The sequence below is a fragment of the Giraffa tippelskirchi genome, chromosome X (assembly GCF_054371585.1).
Source record: "Giraffa tippelskirchi isolate mGirTip1 chromosome X, T2T-mGirTip1v1.2.pri, whole genome shotgun sequence".
Classification (NCBI taxonomy): domain Eukaryota; kingdom Metazoa; phylum Chordata; class Mammalia; order Artiodactyla; family Giraffidae; genus Giraffa; species Giraffa tippelskirchi.
In genome coordinates, this window is record NC_137289.1 from 113788220 (window position 1) to 113811339 (window position 23120).

At 43.0% G+C, this 23120-nt stretch overlaps 1 protein-coding gene and 1 long non-coding RNA gene across 3 annotated transcripts in view; one reads left to right on the forward strand and one right to left on the reverse strand.

Moving 5' to 3' along the window:
- The window catches only part of LANCL3 (LanC like family member 3), a 110327-nt gene extending 100641 nt beyond the window's left edge, over positions 1 to 9686 (reverse strand). For both annotated transcript variants that reach the window (XM_081566512.1, XM_081566513.1), the window contains exon 1: positions 8539 to 9686. In XM_081566512.1, the coding sequence (XP_081422638.1) occupies positions 8539 to 9111 (573 nt within the window). In that variant the 5' untranslated portion in view covers positions 9112 to 9686. The remainder of the gene's footprint in view (positions 1 to 8538) is intronic.
- Positions 8577 to 23120, forward strand: part of LOC145536744 (uncharacterized) — a 142606-nt gene continuing 128062 nt past the window's right edge. The window contains exon 1 of the long non-coding RNA XR_014076000.1: positions 8577 to 10001. This is a non-coding gene — a long non-coding RNA (uncharacterized LOC145536744). The remainder of the gene's footprint in view (positions 10002 to 23120) is intronic.

Below are 23120 nucleotides of genomic sequence, written 5' to 3' on the forward strand. Positions count from 1 at the left end.
ATAAAGAATTTGACAAAATTCAACATCCTTTCATGATAAAAAGTGAACAAATTGGGTATAAAAGGGATATACCTCAACATAATAAATGCCATATATGACAAGCCCACAGCTAACATCATACTCAGTGTAAAAGGTTGAAAACTTTTACTCTAAGATCAGTAACAAGACAAGGCTGCCCACTCTCATTCTTATTCAACATACTACTGAAGTTTTAGCCAAAGCAATCAGGCAATAAAAAGAAATAAAAGATGTCCAGATCAGAAAGGAAGAAGTAAAACTTTGTTTGCAGATGATATAATCTTACATACAGAAAATTCTCAAGACTCTACCAAAAAATTGATGGAACTAGTAATTCAGTAAAGTTGCAATTATAGCATCAACATACAAAAATCAGTTGTGATTCTATATGCTAAGAAAACAACAAACTATCTGAAAAATAAAGAAATCCCACTATAATAGCATCAAAAATAAAATACTTAAGAGTAAGTTTAACAAAGGAGGTGAAAAATTTGTACCCTGAAAGCTGTAAGGCTTTGATGAAAGAAATTAAAGATAAATAAATGGAAAGACATTCTGTGTTCATGGATCAGAGGATTGGTATTATTAAGATGTTCATACTACTAAGGGCTTCCTTGGTGGCTCAGATGGTAGAGAAAAGTGAAGTCGCTCAGTCGTGTCCGACTCTTTACAACCCCATGAACGGTAGCCTATCAGGCTCTGCAGTCCATGGGATTTTCCAGGCAAGAATACTGGAGTGGGCTGCCATTTCCTTCTCCAAGGGATCTTCCCAACCCAGGGATCAAACCCGGGTCTCCTGCATTGTAGATAGACGCTTTACCGTCTGGGCCACAGAATCTGCCTGCAATGCAGGAGACTCGGGTTCGATCCCTGGGTTGGGAAGATCCCCTGAAGGAAGGAATGGCAACCCACTCCAGTGTTCTTGCCTGGAGAATTCCATGGACAGAGGAGCCTGGTGGGCTATAGTCCATGGATCGCAAAGAATCAGACACAATTGGTCTTTTACCAGAACATGACTGTAGTAATCATACTGGGCTTCCCTGGTGGCTCAGTCAGTAAAGAATCTGCCTACAATGCAGGAGACCACCTGCAGTGCAAGAGGCCCAGGTTTGATCCCTTGGCCAGGAAGATCCCCTGGAGAAGGAAATGGCAACCCACTCCAGTGTTTTTGCTTGGGAAATCCCATGGACAGAGAAGCCTGGCAGGCTACAGTCCATGGGATGGCAAGAGTTGGACACCACTTAGTGACTAACCACCACCACTACTCAAAGGTATCTATAGATTCAATGCAATTGCTATCAAAATTTTAATGTCATTTTTCTCAGAAAGAAAGAGTCCTAAAATTCATACAGAACTAAAAAAGACCCCAAAGAACCAAATAAATCTTGAGAAAGAGAGCAGAGCTAGAGGCACCATACTTCCTGATTTCAAACTGTATTACAAAGTTATATTATCAAAACAGTATGGTACTGACATAAAAACAGACAAAACATTATGGTACAGACATAAAAACAGATCAATGGAACAGAATCAAGAGCCCATAAATATAGTCCTACATATATGGTCAACTAACATCTGATATGAGAGCCAAGAATACTTAATGGGGAAAGAATATTCTCAATAATAAACAGTATTGAGAAAACTGGATAACTACATGCAGAAAAATGAAACTGGACCCCTATCTTACACAACTCACAAAAATTAGCTTGAAATGGATTCAAGACTTAAACACAAGATCTGAAAATGTAAAACTCCTAGAAGAAAGCATAGGGGAAAGGCTCCTTCACATTGGTCTTGGCAATGATTTTCTAGATATAACACCAATACCACAAGCAACAAAAGCAAAAAATAAGTGGAACTACATCAAACTAAAATGCTTATGCACAGCCAAAAGAAACAATTCACAAAAAGAAAAAGCAACCTACACTGTAGGAGAAAATACCTGTAAACCACATTTTGGCAAGAGGTTAAAATTCAAAATATATAAAGAACTCATACAAAATACAAAGCAAACAACTCATTTTTAAAAATAGGCAGAGGAATTGCATAGACATTCTGAAGATGAAATACAGTCAACAGTTGGATGAAAAGGTATTCTGTATCACTGACCATTAGGGAAATGCAAATCAAAACCACAATGAGGTATATTCTCACATCTCTCAAAATGGCTATCATCAAAAAGTGTTAGCGAGGACGCAGAGAAAAGAGAACCCTTTACACTGTTGGTGGTAACATAAATTGGTACAACAACTACCGACAGCAGTATGGATGTTCCTCAGAAAAGTAAAAAGAGAACTAACATATGATCCAGCATTCCCACTTCTGGGTATTTACCCAAACAAAATCAAAACAGGATCTGGAGGAGGTATCTTTATCACCATGTTCATTGTAATATTATTGACAAGAGCCAAGGAAGTGGGAAGTCATGAGACAGACCTTGGTAAGTGAGCCAAAAGGCAGTCACTTTGGTAACCACCCAACAGCCATTCCCTCCTCCTTTCTTGAAAGAATCTGCATCCACTGATAAGAGGCTGGAAATAAAGAATACTAGCCTTTCTGGCCTCCCCAGAAACCAGGAGCGGTTAGTGCTGGGTTGCTGACCCAGTGCTGGGAAATGAGGCAGAATGGAAATTCTTTAAGGACAGACTGTTCCATATGATAAGAAAAAAATTCAAGGGAAAAAAAAAAAACCCAGCCTCAGTTATATGAGAACACAATGCTTGGAAAGGCAGTAGCTATCTTGCAATCCTGAAGAGTGCTACAGTTCACTAAGGCTTCCCTGGTGGCTCATTGGTACAGAATCCGTCTGCAATGCAGGAGGCACAGGAGCCACCAGTTTCATCTCTGGGTCACGAAGATCCCCTGGAGGAGGGCATATCAACCCACCCTAGTATTCTTGCCTGGAGAATCCCATGGACAGAGGAGCCTGTCATTAGGGTCGCAGAGAGTTGGACATGACTAAAGCAGCTTAGTATGCACAGCTCACACACTCAAAATAGCAGAGAAAAAGGTTGGAGAGGGCTTGGATTCTGATGATTTTCCTAAGTTGCTTAACCAATCCTGGAATGACATAGCTCTACACTCCTTGTCAAGTGAGGTCATAAGTGTTCCCATTATTTAAATCACTTTCTATCAGACATTCTATTATATCCAGCTAAGGGCATCCCCATTTAGCTGCCAACCACATGCTTAGGAATGAGCTAAGGACTCAATGAACAATCTAGCAAAAGGCTTTTTCCTTTAATCATGGCAGGAAGATAGATTCCTTGGGCATAATTGTCTATGTAATGTTCAGAATCACTTTCGATTTTTTGTTAGTAGGGGCATAACATGGATTTCATTAAGCAGCTACTCTGTGCCAAACACTATGCTAGGCACTTTATCTTGGGTGAGTCATCACAGCCACCTCCAGACCAGTCCCCTTTGGCCAAGAAAAGAAAATCACATCTCTGTTTTCTCCAACCTTATTTAAACAGCTTGGCATTTCCTTTTATTACAAATGCAGACCACGAACCACCAGGAGTACTCATGACTTTGCCACCTATAGAAATCACAGACACGGTCATGTCACACTGCAGTTGTTGAAGAGATCTTGAAATATCACTGCCCCTCATCACTGTTGCAAACGTACCATACTCCTTAGGCCCCACTGCAAAACCACATTGAATGTGTTAATCAAGCAGCACATATGCTAGTGCATTACACGTTTTGAAAAGGTTTTGGTAACTGAATGTTAAGATAACTGGCTTCCTTTGTAATCCTGTGTGTTTTATTTTCTGCATCTAAAAACATTCTTCTCAAAAGAGGTACTGGAGGTTTTACCAGATTTACAAAGGAGTCCTTGGCACGAAAGGGGTTTTTAGATTCCCTCTAAAAAGTCCTCCTGTGACCTTTCTTAATACTGTTCAATCCACTGTCTATACAGAAAACCAATCTGTATCATTGTTTTATAAGGTGAATCAGATGAAGACATTGCCCTATTTCCAAATGAAACAAATGCCCAACTCTTAACTTTGCCCAGCCAGACCTGCCTTTCCCCTGCTCACAGCTCCTCCCTGGCCTCTAGCCCTCTAACCCTTGCTCACTCTTCTCCAACCGGGCCACCACCTTCCTGTTCTTGGAAATCTCCAAGCAGTTTCCTGCCTCGGGGGCTTTGTCCTTGCCATCCCTTCAGCCTGGAATGCCTGCTTTTAAGGCAGCTGCTTCATTCTCATGCTTCAGTGATGAGCCAGGACGTCACCTCCACCGAGAATCCTTCCCTGCTAATGTATGCCAGGCAACACCCCGCCCGCTCCCACCCCGCCCGCACTTACTTCCTGTTTACTTCCTTCCGAGCACTTCTGACAACATAACTATATTGATTTTTGTTCACTGCTCAACCCTGGCATCTAGCAAGGTTCCAGGCATACAGAAAAACCTGACATTCACTGAGTGAGTGAATGACAGAATAAGCGAAGGAGGAAGCTATCATTTGTCCATTTTACAAGTGAGGAAATTCAGGCTCCAAGATGTTAAAATTATTTGTCCAAGGTCACCCAGGAGCAAAAGTTATTATTTTAACTGTGGTTACCCAGGCCTCCCCCTTAACCCCACCACCATTCTCACTTCCTTTTCCCTGCTACATTTCCACCAATCTGGAAAGCAGAACAGACCAATGCAAGTTTTTACAGTGTGATTTCTTAAGACTTCAGTGCTCCATTTCTTAAGGATGTCTGCCTAACAAACCCTCTAAGGCAGCAGTCCCCAACCTTTTTGGAACCAGGGACCAGTTTCCTGGAAGACAATTTTCCCATGGATGGGGGGTGGGGATGGCTTCAGGATGATTCAAGCACATTACATTTACTGTGCACTTTATTTTTATTATTATCACATCAGCTCCACCTCAGATCATCAGGCATTAGATCCCAGAGGTTGGGGACCCCTGCTCTAAGCTATTTGCCTGGAGTATTTCCAGGAAGGCCAAATTAGTCAAATATATATTACCTGGAGAGAGTGGTTCTGTCTGTATGTCTGTCTATATACAAACACTTTTTTCCATCTCTGAATCTTCTAAACAAATACAAACAATAAAATCAGGTGTAAGGAAGAAAGTTCAGAAAAGGGTAAATGAAGGAAGAAAAAAAATACAGATAAACCGAATGTAAATTTTAGTATATAAGAATACAGGTGATACGGTATTGTATATAAGCTATGTGGACCACAATTCTGACCATTATGCTTCCTAGGAGTCAACATAAAGTGAGCAACATGATCAGTTATACAACTCATCCTGGAGATTTAAAAAGATTCAATTCATTTCCAGGAGGAGCATAACTCCTCCTGTTTCAAAGCCCTGAGAGAAATCCCTCTTGTGGGTTGTTAAAATGAAAGTATGGTAGGATATAGTAATCAGTATTCTAAACTACAACTTTATAAATAAATATACAAGCTTCACAAAACAGCATCTTAATAGATGGGGCTGGTATAATGCCAAAATCCATGCAGTAATGTATTATTGCCTTGCTATTCAGAGCGTGATCCCTGGACTGTCAGCAGCACCTTGACAGAAATGCAGAGTCTCAGGCCCAATACCAGGTCTTCTGAAACAGAATCTGTATTTTATTAACATGATCTGCAGGTGATGCCTATAATGTTAAAGTTTAACAAACACTGGTCTAGTGGTTAAGCTTGCTTTGAGGTCAAATTTGTAAGAAAGTAGTGTTCATTTATTCACACATTCAACAAATACTTACTGATACCTTGGCGGTAGGAAAGGATTTTTTAAGCTCTTAGGGAAACAGGAAAGGATTATTTTAAACATAATACCAAAGGTACCACCATAAAGGAAAATACTGGTAAATGGGATGTTATTAGAACTGAGTGATGAAGCAAAGCATAGAAAATATTTCCACCACAACCAAAACAAGGAAAGTTGAGAACCCACATATGTACCAGGTACAATCTTAATGCTTAAGTACATCAATGAAATGGAAACCCTCTGCTCTTATGGAGCTACTTTCTAAGTGAAGAAGACGTAAAGAAAATAAGTTAAATGAAGCAAGAAAAGGGCCTAAGTCAGGGGACAAGTGGCAGTCTTAAATAGGGTGGATAGGGAAGGACTCACTGAGGAGATAACCCAGACAAGGTCAGGGAGCTAACTATAAAAAGAGATAGGGGGAGAGTATTCCAAGCAGAGGGAACAGCGAGTACAAACACCCTGAGACAATAAATGCCTGAAACAGCAAGAAGGCCGCTGTGGTTGAAGCAGAGTGAGCAAAAAGTAGAGTAGGTAAGCTGGGGTCAGATCACATGGCGTTTTGTCAGCCATTTTAAGGATCTTGGCTGTAACTGCGAGATGAGCAGCCACTGGAAAAAAGGAAATAGGGAGCCATTGCAGGACGTTGAGCAGGGTAGTGACATAACGAAAAGTGTTTATAGAAGCCTAGTTTCTCAGAGGTACATGGAATGGCTGGAGTGAGAGAAGCTAGCTGCGAGCACTAATCCCGGTACAGGGTGATTCACTCATTCAACTATTTATTAGGTGGCAAAGATGTGTCAAGCAGGGTGGGGAGGAGTTAGATCTGTGTGATAACCGAGGGCACTGCCAGAGGAAAGTGAATATAAGTGACATTGGAGGGAAAGAAGCCCAGGGCAGAATGACAGATTATTCATAGAGAAATGACAGAAGTTCGCAATTCAATTTAATCAAGGTTTATGGATCATCTACCGAGGGCAAAACCATATGCAGGCTAGGACATGGGGGTAGGGATGGTGCAGAAGACTTGTATTTTCCCCTCAAAGGGCTTCAAGCCTGGCATGCTTAGCCTCTGTCCTTTCATGCCTGAACTTTTTGGATGACCACAGCTGAGGCTGCCACTGATACTAGCTGATTTGCTCAGGTTAAGAGCTTTTTTTTTTGCTTTAAAAAAAACCCCCAAAACAGCCTTAGAGCTTGTTCTGTCTCCTGGGAGCTAGAGCACCTCAACTTGATTAGTATAAAAAGATAGATCCAGTTTGGCAGCAGAGCACAAGAGAGGTCTTAAGAAATGTCTTTGTGGATCAGCACTGCAGACTGGCCCTGGGCCACCAGTCTTCAGGCAAGGAGTCCTGATCCGTTGCCACCTGCGCATGACCTGATGGTTCTCCCATTCTGCCATTCCATTCTGGAGAAACGCATAGAAACGGAAAGCAGCATGTGTAAGGAAAACAACTAGGGGGAGAAATCCCTACCAATTTGAAAACCGCCTGCCACCAGACTGCAAGGTCTGAGGAGCAGATGCAAATATAATGCAAATGATATGTAAATAGCCTGGTGGCCTTCTCAGAGGTTTTCTACAACTGGAAAGGCCCTTGGGAAACTGCTAGCTGGTAACAGTGACTCCGAAGCAGAGTGAACTATTTCAAGACAACTTTGTCACACAACCCTTTGCTTCCCTGCTAGCACAGTGCGCAGTCTTTAGTAATCTTTCTCACTTGAATTAACCTCATCTGCTATAAATTAAAAAAAAAATCAAGCCTGCCTCTGTAGAGGTTATCTAAGTTAATTACACTTTAAAAACACTGTGTACCTTTAATTTCTCTTCAAACGCATCTCTCACCCAAATGGAGCCAAGTTAAATGTGTCACTTCCTCCCTAAACAGTATTTGGCTCCAGTGGGTTATGAATGAAGTGCCTCTCTTTCAGTTCTAGTTACTATGATCCTTTGGAGGACATTTTTTTCCCCTACACCACAGAAACTGGCACTCTCTCTAATATCCATGTGCTGTATTCAAAGTGAATCCAGAAAAACAAACAAACAAACACATATTAGTTGTGAAATCCAATTCACTTCAAGGAGCCCCTGGAAAGCTATTAAGAAAACCTGCCCTGTCAAGTATGCTGTCGTCTTGACAATCCTAGCGATTCATTTTAAAATGGGGGGGAAAGCACTTTCGATTACAATAGGGTAGAATTCTGTCTACATTTATGTATTTAAAAGAGGACACTCCCCTCAGAGATGCATTTTATAACGCCCGTGCAATTTACTGAATAGAAAGTAACACAGGAAGCACATACAGACCCCGGGGGCGCAGAAGCAACTTACCTTTACCTTAATGATGGAAACAATACTAGCATAGATCAGCCCACCCCCAAACTTCTATGACTTTCTAGTACTCTGACATGCGAGGGTACTTCAGCTTTTGACAGGAGGGTTTAAAGGAAGGGAAATCTCTTTCATTTGGGATATGAAAAAAATCTTACTTGAAAGGACCTCCAGGCAACACCTGGGCAAAGAGGCATTTGGGGAGATGCCATGCCTCAGTAAAACACGAACAAAGAGCAAAGGCGCGTAATCCCAACTGAGAGACCGAAAGCGGTGGGGAGAGGGCGGGGCGGGGGGAGACGGACAAAAGCAAGGGGTAAACCTCAACAGCCTCAAGAAACCACAGAGTCAAAAGAGTAACAAGGAGAGACGGAGAACAGCCGGGACGCCGCTCCCGGAGCCGGGAGCCGGGTGGTAGGGAGGCGCGCGCCCCCTTGCGGCCGGGGTGGCCTCTTACCTCCTGGGCGAGTTTCTGCTTGAGCACGAGCGCCGCGCACAGGTAGCCCGCGCGGCCCACGAATAGCTCGTCGGAGCCGCACTCGAGGAAGGAGACGGGCGCGCAGACGGCGCACAGAGCCCGGAACTTGCCCAGCGGCTGCACGTAGTCGGGCCGGCCCAGGGCGTGGTACACGAGCGTGGCCACGGCGTACACGCCCGCGCCCCCGAGCAGGAAGGCGGCGCGGGTGTCGGCGTCCGGCTCGCCCCACTCCTCAGCGCGGGCGCACGCGTCGATGAGGCGCTTTGCCGAGCGCAGGTAGCGCTCTCGGGCCCCGGCGAAGAGCGGGCTCTGAGAGACGTGGTAGAGCATGTAGGCCACCCCGGCCACGCCGCCGTACAGTCCCCACTGGCAGCTGCTGGCTGCAGCCGCCGCCCCCCGGCCCTCCGGGCCACCCCCGAGCGGGGGCAGCTCCTGGAGGATGCGCTCGATGGTGGCGGTGACCAAGGGCGCCACCGCCTCCTCGCACTGGCCCGCCAGCAGGCTGCCCTGGTAGTCATCGAAGCGATTGGCAAAGCAGCGCTTGGTGTCCATGCTGCCGGCCGTGCCCCCACCAAGGCCGAGCCGGGGTCCGCTGGAGGGCGCGCCCTGCGGTCCCGCGCACCACCTCTCGCTCTTTGAGGCGCTCGGATGGCGGTGGATGCAGCCGGGATGGAGCGAGGAGGCTGAGACGGGAGGTGACAAGAGGAGGCGGGCGTGAGGAAGCAGCGCGGAGAGGATTGCCAAGTGGGGCACCGGACTGCCGCGAGGCTCCCCAGTAGCCCCAGCGAGCGCGGGGGATGCGCGTCGTGCGCCCCCCTCGCAGAAGCCGCGCCCTCACCGAACCCGCCCCCTCCTGCGCCGCCGCAGCTTGGCTTCCTCGCCAAGGGGCCGAGGTGATCTCCGGCAGGACCCACGCGGGGGCCGCGCCACTCCTCCCGCTCCGCCCCCGACTCCTCCCCTCTCGGCGGAAGGCCAGGGACGCGCGGGACAGCGAGCCGGAAAGCCGAGGCTGGGTGTACGCACACCTGGCTGGGAGGTGAAGACCTCAAGTCCCTCGTGTACTCCGAGGGTCAGCAGATCAGCATCACCTGGAGCGTGTTAAAAATGCAGAGGCTCCGACTTTGCTCCCGACCTAGTGAATCACAATCAGCATATTTAGCAAGAGCCCCAGGTGATTCGCATGCACAAGAAAGGTTGAGAAGCCGCGGAACTAGTAGAGGCTTCTGGGAAAAAAAGCTAAGCGCCTTTCTGAAAGTTGTGTTTTCCTCTCGGTCACTTTGGCATTCTCAGTCTTCTGAGTGTTTCATCCCAAAGGCTGAGGGGTTTGAATGCAGTAAAACGGTGAAGTGCCCCATAGGGAAACTTTTCCTCAGCCTTGGCTGTCGGGTTGTTTTTATTGGAATCCCCAGGAGTAGAAGTTCAGAGAACCACACCAGGATAAGGTAAGGAATGGAGATTCTGTCTTCTAGAGACCACCTCATCCCGAGACCTATTCAGGCACTGTGAGCACCCCATAAATGTCCTGAGGTCATTAACCAGTGAAGTTAAGGGTAGATGCTGCTGAGAATTTTAATTCGGCATTTTGAACCATTTTCTGTGTGTCCTTAGTTATTTCCTTCACTCTTTTCCTTCCTTCCCATGTTTTTTTTTCTTCCGTCCCCCTACCCCCGGCCCGTCCCACCTCAGGCGTATTTGAAGAGGAAAAGTTAAAATTTTACATAACCTCCTGCTCCTTCTGTCTCTAGCTCAGCTTACTCCTTGTGAAGTCTGGATCACATAGGTCACGTAGTCTTAGAAAGTGGGGACTTTCAATACTAAGAACTGGAGTTTATCATCTCACTCACCCTTGTTCTGCTCTTTGCAATCGCCCAACCCCTGCAAACCTGCTTAATCATGCTTGTCCGTGTAAAGGTTAGGCACCCCCCTCCCCTTCTTGACCACTGTTCCGGCACCCTTAGTTTAAACCAGCCTATTAGCAGCTAGTGTTGCCCACTGTGCTGCTGCTAAGTCGCTTCCATCCTGTCCGACTCTGCGACCCCATAGACGGCAGCCCACCAGGCTCCCCCGTCCCTGGGATTCTCCAGGCAAGAACACTGGAGTAGGTTGCCATTTCCTTCTCCAATGCATGAAAGTGAAAAGTAAAAGTGAAGCTGCTTAGTCGTGTCCGACTCTTTGCGACCCCATGGACTGCAGCCTACCAGGCTCCTCTGTCCGTGGGATTTTCCAGGCAAGAGTACTGGAGTGGGGTGCCATTGCCTTCTCCTGTTGCCCACTATAGTAGGTCTATAAAAACTCGGTAACCCCTTTGTTCTGGGCTCAGAGCTTGGAGTGTTAACTCCTCTGGGCCCACCGGCGTAATAAACCTCCAACTCTCTGAGCGTGGTGCTTGGTTTCTCGAGTAGTGGTTTCTGCAACATTTTGAGTGTCTCCTGTGGGTCTCAAACCCTGAAAATAGATGGATAAACAAAATAGACATGGTCCTAGATGTCGGGGAGGTTACAGTCCAGTGGCAAACACAGAAAGTGAACAATGACACAAATGAATTGCCTTTCTTTTACTCAGCTGTTTTGAAATGATTCTTCCTTTCCCTAAGTGTTGGCCAGTGAAGGCCAAAGAGGTCATCTTTCCCAGGGGTATTTGCATTTTGAAAGAATAAGTGACTCATGGAAAAGTTTCTGACACTCTGTGGGGAGAGCAACTGCTCCATTGACTTGAAAGGCCAGTTTTGCTTGGAGGTTTTTTTTTTTCCTCAAAAGTGTTAATTGTCACAGTGATTTTGGAAGCAGAGATTAAATAGCCTGCTGCTCTGTCCTTGCTTGATATTTTCTGGAGAGGGAGTTCAGTTGGCCAAGATGATTGCCAGGACTGACACATCCAAAGAATGGATGGTATGGCCTCCACCCTCCTGTGAGTGCCAGAACAGGTTCATTTTTAATGATAATAATAAAAAGCTAAGTCCACTTGTAGGCAGGGAGTTCAGTGTTTGGCTAAGGGTGTCAAAGGAGCAACTGGAATGTTTGATTTCTTCTCCTGGCTTCTTCCTCCTCCCTCAGCTGTAGTAGGCCTTAGGAGTGATTTCTACCCCTTTAGGCATGGAGACATTGTTGCAGGGAGGAAGCCAATTCTGACTCCATGTTGGAACTGTTTCTTTGACTTGCTTTTCGTTGCTTTTGTTAGTATAATCATACAGAATGGTTTGCCTCAGAGGATCCTGCCCCTCTGCCTGACTGTTAAAGTGCCTTTGTTCAGAACCCTGTCCACCTGTGGATAGCAGGAAGAAAGAAATCAACACATCCCCTGCCTGAAACTTGCCATTCTAGGAGATGTTTGCAAGATTAATGGCCTTTTACCTTTGCTTCCTCACTTTCCCTCATCTCTGACCTATGAAAGAACCTGACATCCAGACCCCATAAAATGGTTATTTTGAGGCACTTGCCTGCCATCTTCTCAGGCTGCCAGCTCCCCAATTAAAGTCTCTTCCTTGCCCCAGCACCTCATCTCTTGGATTCATTGGCATACCATGTGACAAGCAGAGCAAGCTTGGACTCGGTAACAACATCAAATGCAAACCTTCACAGGCAGAAAGGAAGCCATATTCCACTTTATTCCCTTCACCCTTGTCATGAATCTCCAGGCAACTCTGTTAATTCTGACTGATTATCCTTCCACACTGCCTAGCACCAAGGTAGCGCCAAGAGCAATGACAGGGATGTGGGCTGATTGCTTTCAAAATAATACTGGAAGCAGGTATCCGAGAGAGGGAGCTCTGCTTTTTTACCAGTTGTGTCCCCCTGCCACCCTTGTGCCCTGCCTTGCCCCAAGATGCTGCGTTACAAACAACCACAAAATCTTGTGGCATAGCACAATAAGTGGATTGCTTATGAGTCTGGGATCGTGGCGAGGCTCTGGGAGTGGGCTGGCTTTTGCCTGGGGAGACTGGGTCGATTAGGCTCTGGTCCACGTCTCTCATCCTCAGTGCTTCAGCCCCAGCATGCCTGCCTGGTGATGGTAGAGGAACAAGAGCCAAGGGGGAACAGGCAAGACTTCTGTAGGGCTGGTCTCAGAGCTGACACACGGTTGTCTGCCTTATTCAACTGGAAAATCACACCAGGAAATACATGATGTCTTTATGGAACTCCACAGCTACATGACAAAGGGTGTGTGTACAGGGTAGGGTAAAGTATTAGGGTTCCCAGGAGTTTCTTTTGGACAGTGATGCCCCCAAGTAGAACAAAGGTCATCAGATGATTGAGAAACAGTCTGGTTTTGTTGCAGGAAGGGGGGACCCCTTCCAGGACCCAAAAGTGGGCTCTTGTCTTACACTTGGAAATGAATTGTCTGAGGAGACACATGTGTTGACAAAGCAAGAGACCATTGGGAAGAGTCGCCCGGGCGGAGAGCAGTAGGGTAAGGGAACCGAGGAGAACTGCTCTAGCATGTGGCTCCCAGTCTCAGGTTTTATGGTGATGGGATTAGTTATCTTTAGCCAATCATTCTGACTCAGAGTCCTTCTTGGTGGTGCACACCTTGTTCATCCCAGATGGATACCAGCGAGAAGGATTCTGGGAGGTGGTTGGACACGTGGTGTCACTTTTTGACCTTTCCTGAACTCTCCTGGTTGGTGGTGGCTTATTAGTTCCATGTTCCTTACTAGGACCTCCTGTCATAAAACAACTCATGCAAATGGTTACTATGGTGCCTGGCCAGGGTGGGCGGTTTCAGTCAGTGTGCTTCCCCTAACAGTTTGGGAGAAGCAAGAGATGAGTGGTATCCAGTAGCCCTCTTAAACTCACAGGAAAGATGAACCCTTTTACCTGTAAACCTCTTTCCCAAAGACCTCACCAGTTGTGGCTGTTGGACAATTACCTGGCAAAACTTAGCCTAGAATATTCTTTAGGGCAGAGTTACCTAGTTAGACCATGTGCGGCTTTGCCTCTAATGGTGATTTACTTAATTTGCAAACAGTGTTGTTTATTTTTTGTTAACAAGACTCCACTAGAATACACCGTCCTCAAGGGTAGGGCTTGTTGCTATATTTGCTTACTGATCTGTGTGAAGAACCTGAACTAGCCCCTGGCACATGTAGTAGGCACTCACTAAAAGTTTCTGAAAGGATGAATAAATTGCCATAAGAGCACCATTGACAAAGTCAGCTGGGATGTAGCATGCAGAGTGAAGCCTTTATTGAATCTTGACTTGATTAAACTCCCACTGTTTTCCTGGATCCTTCTGCTCTTGTGAATGTGAGAATGTAACATTTTGCAGTTTCTGCCTCCTTACTTTGTTTCTCCACCATTTCTGGTGACCTCTATACTTTACCTTGAATTCAGTGACTTCACACATTCTGTTTTTAATAGCTAACCCTGTGTAGCAGGTTATATTTTCCAAATACAGCCCCAGCAATATCTGCTCTACCACATGCTCCCCTGCAACATGACCTTGACACTCCTCTCTTAAGGAAGTAATGTATGTACCCCCCCTCTTGAATCTGAGTGGGCTTATGATTTACTTGTAACCAATGGAATGTGATCAAAATGACACAGCATGCCATACAAGGCTAGGTCATAAAAATGATTCAGCTTCCATGTTACATGCTGGCACGCTCCTATTTGGAGCATTGAGCCACCTTGTACAAATCTAAGTGAAGCTGCTATTTTGTAAGTAAGTGCAAGACAACATGGAGAGGCCATTTGTAGGTGCTTGGGTCAACAACCCAACTGAGAGCATCAACTGACAGTTATGTGAATGAACCACTTTGGATATACAGCCTAGTTGAGCCTTCAGATGACCACAGCTCCCATCAGAATCCTAGGCACTCAGAAAATACAGTATTCCAAAATAATTATTCTACTTGGACTCTTTAGAAGTAGCAATGAACCCACAAGAAATATGCAGCCTATACAAAACTGGCCAAAGCCATGTATTTCACCCTTACCTGCAAGATTTTTCCTGATACTTACAGAATCTCTGGTAGCATTTGCTGACAGGCAGCTCCTTACACGTGGTTTTTGTGATCTTGCTGAATTGCTCGGTTCTGAGCTCTTCCTCAGTATTTCCTTAGTAGGCAGATTATGCAAAACTATGGACAGAAAATAGTTTTAATGGGTTCATCAAGGAACTCACATAAAAATTATGCAAAGCTATTAGGAAAAATGTTAAAAGTGTTCCTCTAATACAAATCCTTGCTTTCTAAGGGTGACTATGAAAACAAAAAGTCATTGTATAACTGTCAAACCTCAACACATAAGGTTTAGTACATTTTATGGGATAAACCATCTGAAAAATACTATCAGAGTTTTCCAAAGTTTTGCTCAAAGTGTGCGTCCTGGAAATGGTTTTGATAATTGAATCAGAGCGATGTCCAGTTCTTATAGCACATTCTCTTTGGAGATGCATCTCTGATTTTTTTTTTTTAAATTTTGCACTGTATTTGAGTATGATTTACAATGTATTGGTTTCAGGTGTACAGCAAAGTGATTCAGATATATATATATATATATATATATATATATATATATATATATATAGAGAGAGAGAGAGAGAGAGAGAGAGAGAGAGAGAGAGAGAGAGATACGCTTGCTAAGTCATTTCAGTCCTGTTCGACTCTTTGAGACCCCATGGACTGTAGCTTGCCAGGCTCATCTGTCCATGGGATTCTCTAGTCAAGGATACTGGAGTGGGTTGTCATGCCCTTCTCCAGGGGATCTTCCCAACCCAGGGATCAAACCCATGTCTCTTATGACTCCTGCATTGACAGGTGGATTCTTTACTACTAGCACCACCTGGGAAGCTATATATGGTAATCTCCAGGTCCATCCATGTTGCTGCAAATGGCATTATTTCATTCATTTTTATGGCTGAGTAATATTCTATGGCAAATACATACAACATCTTTATCCATTCATCTGATTCATCTGTCAGTGGACATTTAGATTGCTTTTATGTGTTGGCTGTTATAAACCACACTACAGTTAACATAGGGGTGACTGTATCCTTTCAAATCATGGTTTTTTTTTCTAGATATATGCCCAGGAGTGAGATTGCTGGATCATGTGGTAGCTCTGCTTATAGTTTTTTAAGGAACCTTCATGCTCTTCTTCATAGTGGCTGAACCAATTTGCATTCCTGCCAACTGTGTATGAGGGTCCCCTTTTCTCCACACCCTCTCCAGAATTTGTTCATAGACTTTTTTATGATGGCCATTCTGATTGGTGTGAGGTAATATCTCACTATAGTTTTGATTTGCATTTTTCTGATAATCAGTGATATTGAACATCTTTTCATGTGCTTTTTGGCTATCTGTATATATTTGGAGAAATGTCTATTTAGGTCTTCTGCCTATTTTTTGATTGGGTTGTTTGTGGTTTTTTTGATGTTGAGCTGCATGAGCTGTTTGTAAATTTTGAACATGAATCCCCTGTCAGTCACATCATTTGCAAATATTTTTCCCATTCTGTGGGTTGTCTTTTCATTGTGTTTACAGTTTCCTTTGCTGTGCAAAAGCTTTTGAGTTTAATTAGATGCCATTTTTTGTTTGTTTGTTTTAATTTATGTTGCTTGGAGAAGGCAATGGCACCCCACTCCAGTACTCTTGCCTGGAAAATCCCATGGACAGAGGAGCGTGGTAGGCTACAGTCCATGGGGTTGCTAAGAGTCGGACATGACTGAGCAACTTCACTTTCACTTTTCCCTTTCATGCACCGGAGAAGGAAATGGCAACCCACTCCAGTGTTCTTGCCTGGAGAATCCCAGGGATGGCGGAGCCTGGTGGGCTGCCGTCTATGGGGCCGCACAGAGTCGGACACGACTGAAGCGACTTAGCAGCTTAGCAGCAGGAGATTGAAAAATGTTGATGCAATTTATGTCAGTGTTCTGCCTATGTTTTCCTCAGAGTTTTATAGTATCCGATCTTACATTTGGGTCTTTAATCCATTTTGAGTTTATTTTTGAATATGGTATGAGAAAATGTTCTAATTTCATTTTTTACATGTAGCTGTACCTCCTAACACCATTTATTGAAGAGATTGTCTTTTCTCTGCTGTAGAGCCTTACCTCTTTTATCCTAAATTAACTGACCAAATTTGCAAGGGTTTATTTCTGGGCTTTCTATTCTGTTCTGTTGTTCTGTATTTCTGTTTTTCTGCCAGTACCATAGTGTTTTGATGAGTGTAGCTTTGCAGTATAGACAGAAGTCATAGAGCCTGATTTCTCCAGCTCCGTTTTTCTTTCTCAAGATTGCTTTGGCTATTAGGGGTCCTTTGTGTTTCCATACAGATGGTAAAATTTTTGTTCCAGTTCTGTGAAAAATGCCATTGGTAATTTGATAAAGATTGCATTGACTCGGTAAATTGCCTTATGAGTATATTCATTTTGATAAGACTGATTCTTCTAATCCAAGAATGTGGTATATCTTTTCATCTGTTTGTGTCATCTTCAATTTCTTTCATCAGCATCTTATTTTCAGAGTAGAGGTCTTTTGCCTCCCTAGTTAGGTTTATTCCTAGGTATTTTATTCTATTTGATGCAATAGTAAATGAGATTGTTGCTTTAATTTCTCCTTCTGATCTCTCGTTATTATATAGAAATGCAGCAGCTTTCTGTGTATTAACTTTGTATCCTTCAACTTTACTGAATTCATTGATGAGTTCTAGTAGTTTTCTAGTAGCATCTTTAGGATTTTCAATGTATACTATCCTTGTCATCTACAAACAGTGACAGTTTTACTTACTTTACATTTTGGACTCCCCTTATTTCTTCTCTGATTGCCATGGCTAGGACTTCTAAAACCATGTTGAATAGAAGTGGCAAGAGTGGACATCCTTGGCCTGCTTGTGATTTTAGAAGAAATGTTTTCAGATTTTCACTGTTGAGTATGATGTTAGCTATAGGCCTTTGTTATGTTGAGGTGTGTCCCCTCTATGCTAATTTTCTGGAGAGTTTTTTTTAATCATAAATGAGTGTTGAATTTTGTCAAAAGCTCTTTCTGCATCTATTTAGATGATCATATGGTTTTTATTCTTCAGTTTGTTAATGTGGTGTATCACTGATTGATTTGCATATATTGAAAAATCCTTGCATCTCTGGGATAAATCCCACTTGTTCGTGGTGTATGATCCTTTTAATGTACTGTTGGATTTGGTTTGCTAGTCTTTTTTTTTTCCTTTTATTTTGTTTTAAAATTTTATTTGTTTCTGGCTGTACTGGGTCTTAGTTGCTGCCTGCAGGCTTTCTCTAGTTGTAGTGAGCAGGGGCTACTGTTCATTGTGGTATGTGGGCTTCTCATTGCAGTGGCTTCTCGTTGCAGAGCACAGGCTCTAGGGTACATGCAGGCTCAGTAATTGTGGTGTGTGGGCTCCAGTAGTTGTGGCACATGAGCTTAGTTGCCCCCTAGCATGTGGAATCTTCCCATAGCAGGGATCAAACTTGTGTCCTCTGTGCTGGCAGGCGAATTCTTAACCACTGGACCATCAGGGAAGTCCAGTTCACTAGTCTTTTGTTGAGGATTTTAGAGTACATTCATCAGCCTATACTTTTTTTGGTTGTATATTTGTCTGGTTTTGATATCAGGGTGATGGTGGCCTTATAGAATGAGCTTGGGAGTGTTTCTTCCTCTTCAATTTTTTGGAATAGTTTCAGAAGGATATGTATTCACTCTTCTCTAAATGTTTGATAGAATTTGCCTGTGAAGCCATCTGGTCTTGGACTTTGGTTCATTGGAAGTTTTTAAACCATAGTTTCAATTTCAGTACTTGTGATTGGTATGTTCATATTTTTTATTTCTTCTTGGTTCTGTCTTGGGAGATTGTACCTTTCTAAGAATTTGTTCATTTCTTCTAGGTTGTCCCGGAGAAGGCAATGGCACCCCACTCCAGTTCTCTTGCCTGGAAAATCCCATGGACAGAGGAGCCTGGTAGGCTGCAGTCCATGGGGTCACACAGAGTCGGACACGACTGAGTAACTTCACTTTCACTTTCACTTTCTAGGTTGTCCATTTTATTGGCATATGGTTTCTTGTAGCATCTTATGATCCATTGTGTTTCTCTGATATCCATCGTAACTTCTCCATTTTCATTTCTAAATTTATTGATTTGAACCCTTTTCCTTTTTTCCCTTGATGAGTCTGGCTAAAGTTTATCCATCTTGTTTATCTTTTCAAAGATGCAGAAAAGGCTTTCAGTTTCACTGAGCTTTTCTATTTTCTTTGTCTCTCTTTCATGTATTTCTGCTCTAATCTTTATGATCTCCTCTATTAACTTTGGGTTTTGTTTGTTCTTTTTCTAGTTCCCTTAAGTGTAAGGTTAGGTTGTTTATTTGATATTTTTCTTATTTCCTGAGGTAAGATTGTATTGCTATAAACTTGCCTCTTAGAAGTGCTTTTGCTGCATCCCTTAGTATTTGGATTGTTGTGCTTTCATTTTCATTTGTCTCTAGGTGTTTTTTGATTTCTTCAGTGATCCATTGGTGGTTTCTTAGCATATTGTTTAGCCTCCACATGATTTTATCACAGCTGCACCCCCTGTTACCTTCTCATTGTGGCTTCTTCTTTGTCTTTGGAGGATGTCTTTTTTGGTAGGTTTCAGCATTTTTTTTAAATTTATGCTTGTTCAGCAGAGTAGTGATTTTGATGATGTTTTCATGAGACAGACTGAGCTCACATCCTTCTACTCTGAGATCTTGTCTCCACCATCAGGTAAAGTGGTTTGTTCAGATCTGCATCTTCTGGCCTCCAAGAGCCAAGCAGCATGATGTGGCTGCCTTACTGGTTCTCTGTTCTCCCATAATGAGCCAACAGTAACCACCTAGGACAGCTCAGCTGGGGCCTCAAGGCTGCCTCCACAAGTCCAAACCAGATACCACATCTCTGTTTTTCTTTTTTTTTCTTTTTAGCTTAGCAACCTGATTGGAGATTTCTTCTGCTTCTACTCTTTCTGTCCTCTATAGGCTGTTCTCAAAATAGCAGCTAGAATGATGTAGGCCATATCATCTATCTGATGATGTCAGTGTTTCACAGGCTCCTTGAAAGTAAAATTTGGTGTGCATTGGCCGGCCTAAAAGACTCACAGCCATCTCACCCTCATCACTTCCCTGACTTCTCCTCTTTTTCCTCTTCTTGCTCCTTCAGTTCCAGCTACACTGGCTGCCTTGATGTTCCTCAAACATATTAGTTATAGCCTTAACTTAGAAAGTTTCCTTTGAAGTTTCCCCTTCCTGGTGTACTCTTCAAATGAAATGCTCATGGATTTGCCCCTTCACATCTCTCTCAGTGAATAAGTCTCTCCCTGACTGATTATTTTAAGTTACAACCCTTCCCCCAACCATTAGTGTCTAAAAACTATATATTTTTACTACTTTGTTTTTTTTCTTTTCTGTCTGCCTGCACTAGAATGTAATCCCCATGAGGACAGGAATTTTTGTCTCTCTTGTTCCCTGTTTTATCCCCAGCATCTGGATTAATGGTGTGACACACAATATTTGCTTAACAGATATTTATTGATGTCTGTGATACCCTTCAGAATATTGAAAACTTCCACCAGTCCCCAACTGATGGCTGAGCTTTGCTGTCTGCTTTGATGACCAGTTTCCTGATCATGCTCCTTTGCACAGGCAGCCATAAAATTGTGCATTTTTGACATAGGCTTTGATTCTTGTCTCTCTTTCTGTACCTCCAGTATTAATGCTTTTTTTAGCCACTATAAGCCAAACATAATCATGTATTATAATAGCAGAATCAGATACCAGGTGCAGTAAGTAAATGAACTGGTCCCCATCACTCCATCTGAAGGAGGGGCAGCCCAGTTTGATCAGTCACATTGACCAAGAGCAGATAATAATGCACACCCTACTGTATTGCATGTGAGAAAGATATATTTACTATTTTTCTATGGGTACTATAATGAGTGTGTACAGATATAAGATTTGAATGTGCTATAGTAAATCATTGTTGTATGACACTGCTAAAACCGATATGCCTCTATTTTATTTTTATTTAATATGGGAGTGTAGTTGATTTACAGTGTTGTGTTGGTCCCAGGTGTACAGCAAATATTTGCCTCTATTTTAAATTGATGAATCTGTGTCATTAGTTTAAATCAACAAGTGCAGATGGAAGTGTTCCTTTGGTTAGAGTAAATTCTTGAACATTATAACAGTTTCCTACATGTAGTCATTTCTAAGGTTTTCTCCAGTACTCAGGATATTAAGAGGAAAGGAGTGGTTAAGGATCTCTTTGGTGCTATAGTTCAACAGCTGTCAAATAATAACTTAATAATGAATAATGCACTGATACTCCTGCTTTTCATCTTATGGTAAAGCAATATTTCTACTTATACATCTATAGTTCTCATTGTTGGAAGAAGTTCCAGCATCAGAAATACAGAGTTTATTCTCTGATACAGTCAGTCTCTAGATATTTGCATGAATGTAAGACATAGTTAAAGGATCAGATATGTCTCAAATAATTGATAATTGATTATGACTCTAAAATGCCAATGCTCACACTTTTCCAACTGTTCTCAGTGTGAGATTACTTCTGAAGATAGCTTGACCCTGTGTTCCTATGAGGTACAATAGGGAATGATACCCAGAAAGAACCTGGATCTTAGCCCATAATCCACAAGGCAGAAAAACCCATTACCAGATGGCCAAAGAAAGATAACTGCTTTAGGTTAGCAAAGATGAAAAGAATTATGGTGCTGGAAGGATCCAAGAGGTAATTAATTTAATCCTTTGCTTTAGCAATGAGGAAACTGAGACCTCTGGCAGTCATACAACAGGGAGTTACTGAATAGTTTTAAAGAGGAGAGAGATGGAATTGTATCTGTGATTTAGAAAGCTTATATTTCTGGAAAACTGGACAATACGTTTGAAAGGAGTAAGATGTATTGGGATGATAAGTAAAATAATCAAGAAATGAGGAAATCTGAGCTAGGTCTGTATCAGGAAAGATGGACGGACTTAGAAGGACTGGAGATATTAAGTAGATGGGATTTACAGGGTTTGATGAAGACTAGATATGGGAGTAATATAGGATAAGAGTCAAAGATTATGGCTGTTTTTTGCTTTGGACAATTGGGCCAATGGGGATGCTGTACACCAAGCCAAAGTATACAGGTAGTAGAATAGGTATGTAGTAGGAGGCAAAGGAGAGTGGCTAATACAGTTTTGAAGCTGCCAAGTATGACTTCATAGTCATTATGGGAGTGTGTGTGTGTATAAAATTTCAGCACTGAAGTCCAGAAGATGCACTCAAATTTCAGGAAGACTAGCTAAAGGGGGCTGATGGAGGTCAGCTTTGAAAATGTGATCAGATAGTGATGATACAGAAAGAGGCGTGTGGCTAGACTTTGGAATGAGGTCTGTTGTGCTTGCTAACCCAGCTTCCATTACATCCTATCAATAATATCTTGAGTTTCCTTTAAAAGATGACCATCCCCCATTCCCGTAACATGTGATTTGAGAGGAGCTAAACCATTTCCATGTTCCCAAGGGGAAGCATATATCCCAGGCCTGCCCTAGGAGAAGTAATTCTGAGCTTTCTTGGTTAGAAACATTGGGAAAGCTGGGGTTGCTAAAGTGAAAGGATTAAACATCCAGTTTCTGGTGGCCATCCTATGATGGCAAAGGAGAAGGCAAGGTGAGGATCAGGCCACACAGTGGAAAGCAGAACTGAGTAACAGATGAAAAGTGTGACCTGATGATGTTGTTGGCATGCCTGCACATGGCCTTTGCTGAAGAACTGTTCAGTTATAAGGCCCAGTACTTTTCTGCTTTTGCTCAAGGAGGTGACTGTCATTTGCAAAAGAAAGATGTTTGGAGTGATTTGGGTTTTTGATCATTTGAAGTACTTTGCCATGATTGTTTAGAAAAGCTGGATATATAGGGAGAGGAGCAAGGAAAATGTTTGAAACAGTTGTGGAGGCATGTTTCAGGGAATCATTGAGAACAAGAACTGACTGAGAACAGCTCTTGAGCAATGATTTAGTGGAGGTGTTTAATTGAGACCTAATGTAAATTCTTCACCAGATCTAACTGTGACCTTGGGGAAGCTATTTAACCTCTCTGAACCTCAATTCTCTCATCTGTAAGTTGGTAATGATAATAGAATCTTTCTCACAGAATGTTTAGGGTGATGCTTATAAAGGGTATAACTTGTTGTCTAACACTGAATATATGTTAGCCTTTGTCTAAAATCATCATTATTCTGCATGTAGTTGTTTCAAGCAATGAATTCCCATTGCCTGCTTACCACCTACCCTTTCTCTTTTTCTAAACTGGTTCTCCTTAGAAAAGAGTCATGGAGGGGGCGGGGGAGAGGGTTTGCTTATTCTTTCTCAATGATTCCTAAATCAAATGTGTTCCATTTACAAGCCTAAATAATTTTCTTTTTTAGTGTGACAAATTCAACTTCTAAGGTGAAAAGAGAAATCATGCTGTTTTTCAGCTTTAATGTGATCACCGATAATAAAGATTCAAGTTGACAAATTTTGTTGTTAGTGCATGATACAGAATAAAATAAATCTTTTTCTAGGTTTTTCTGGTTCTACAGTGGTAAGAGTGGGCAG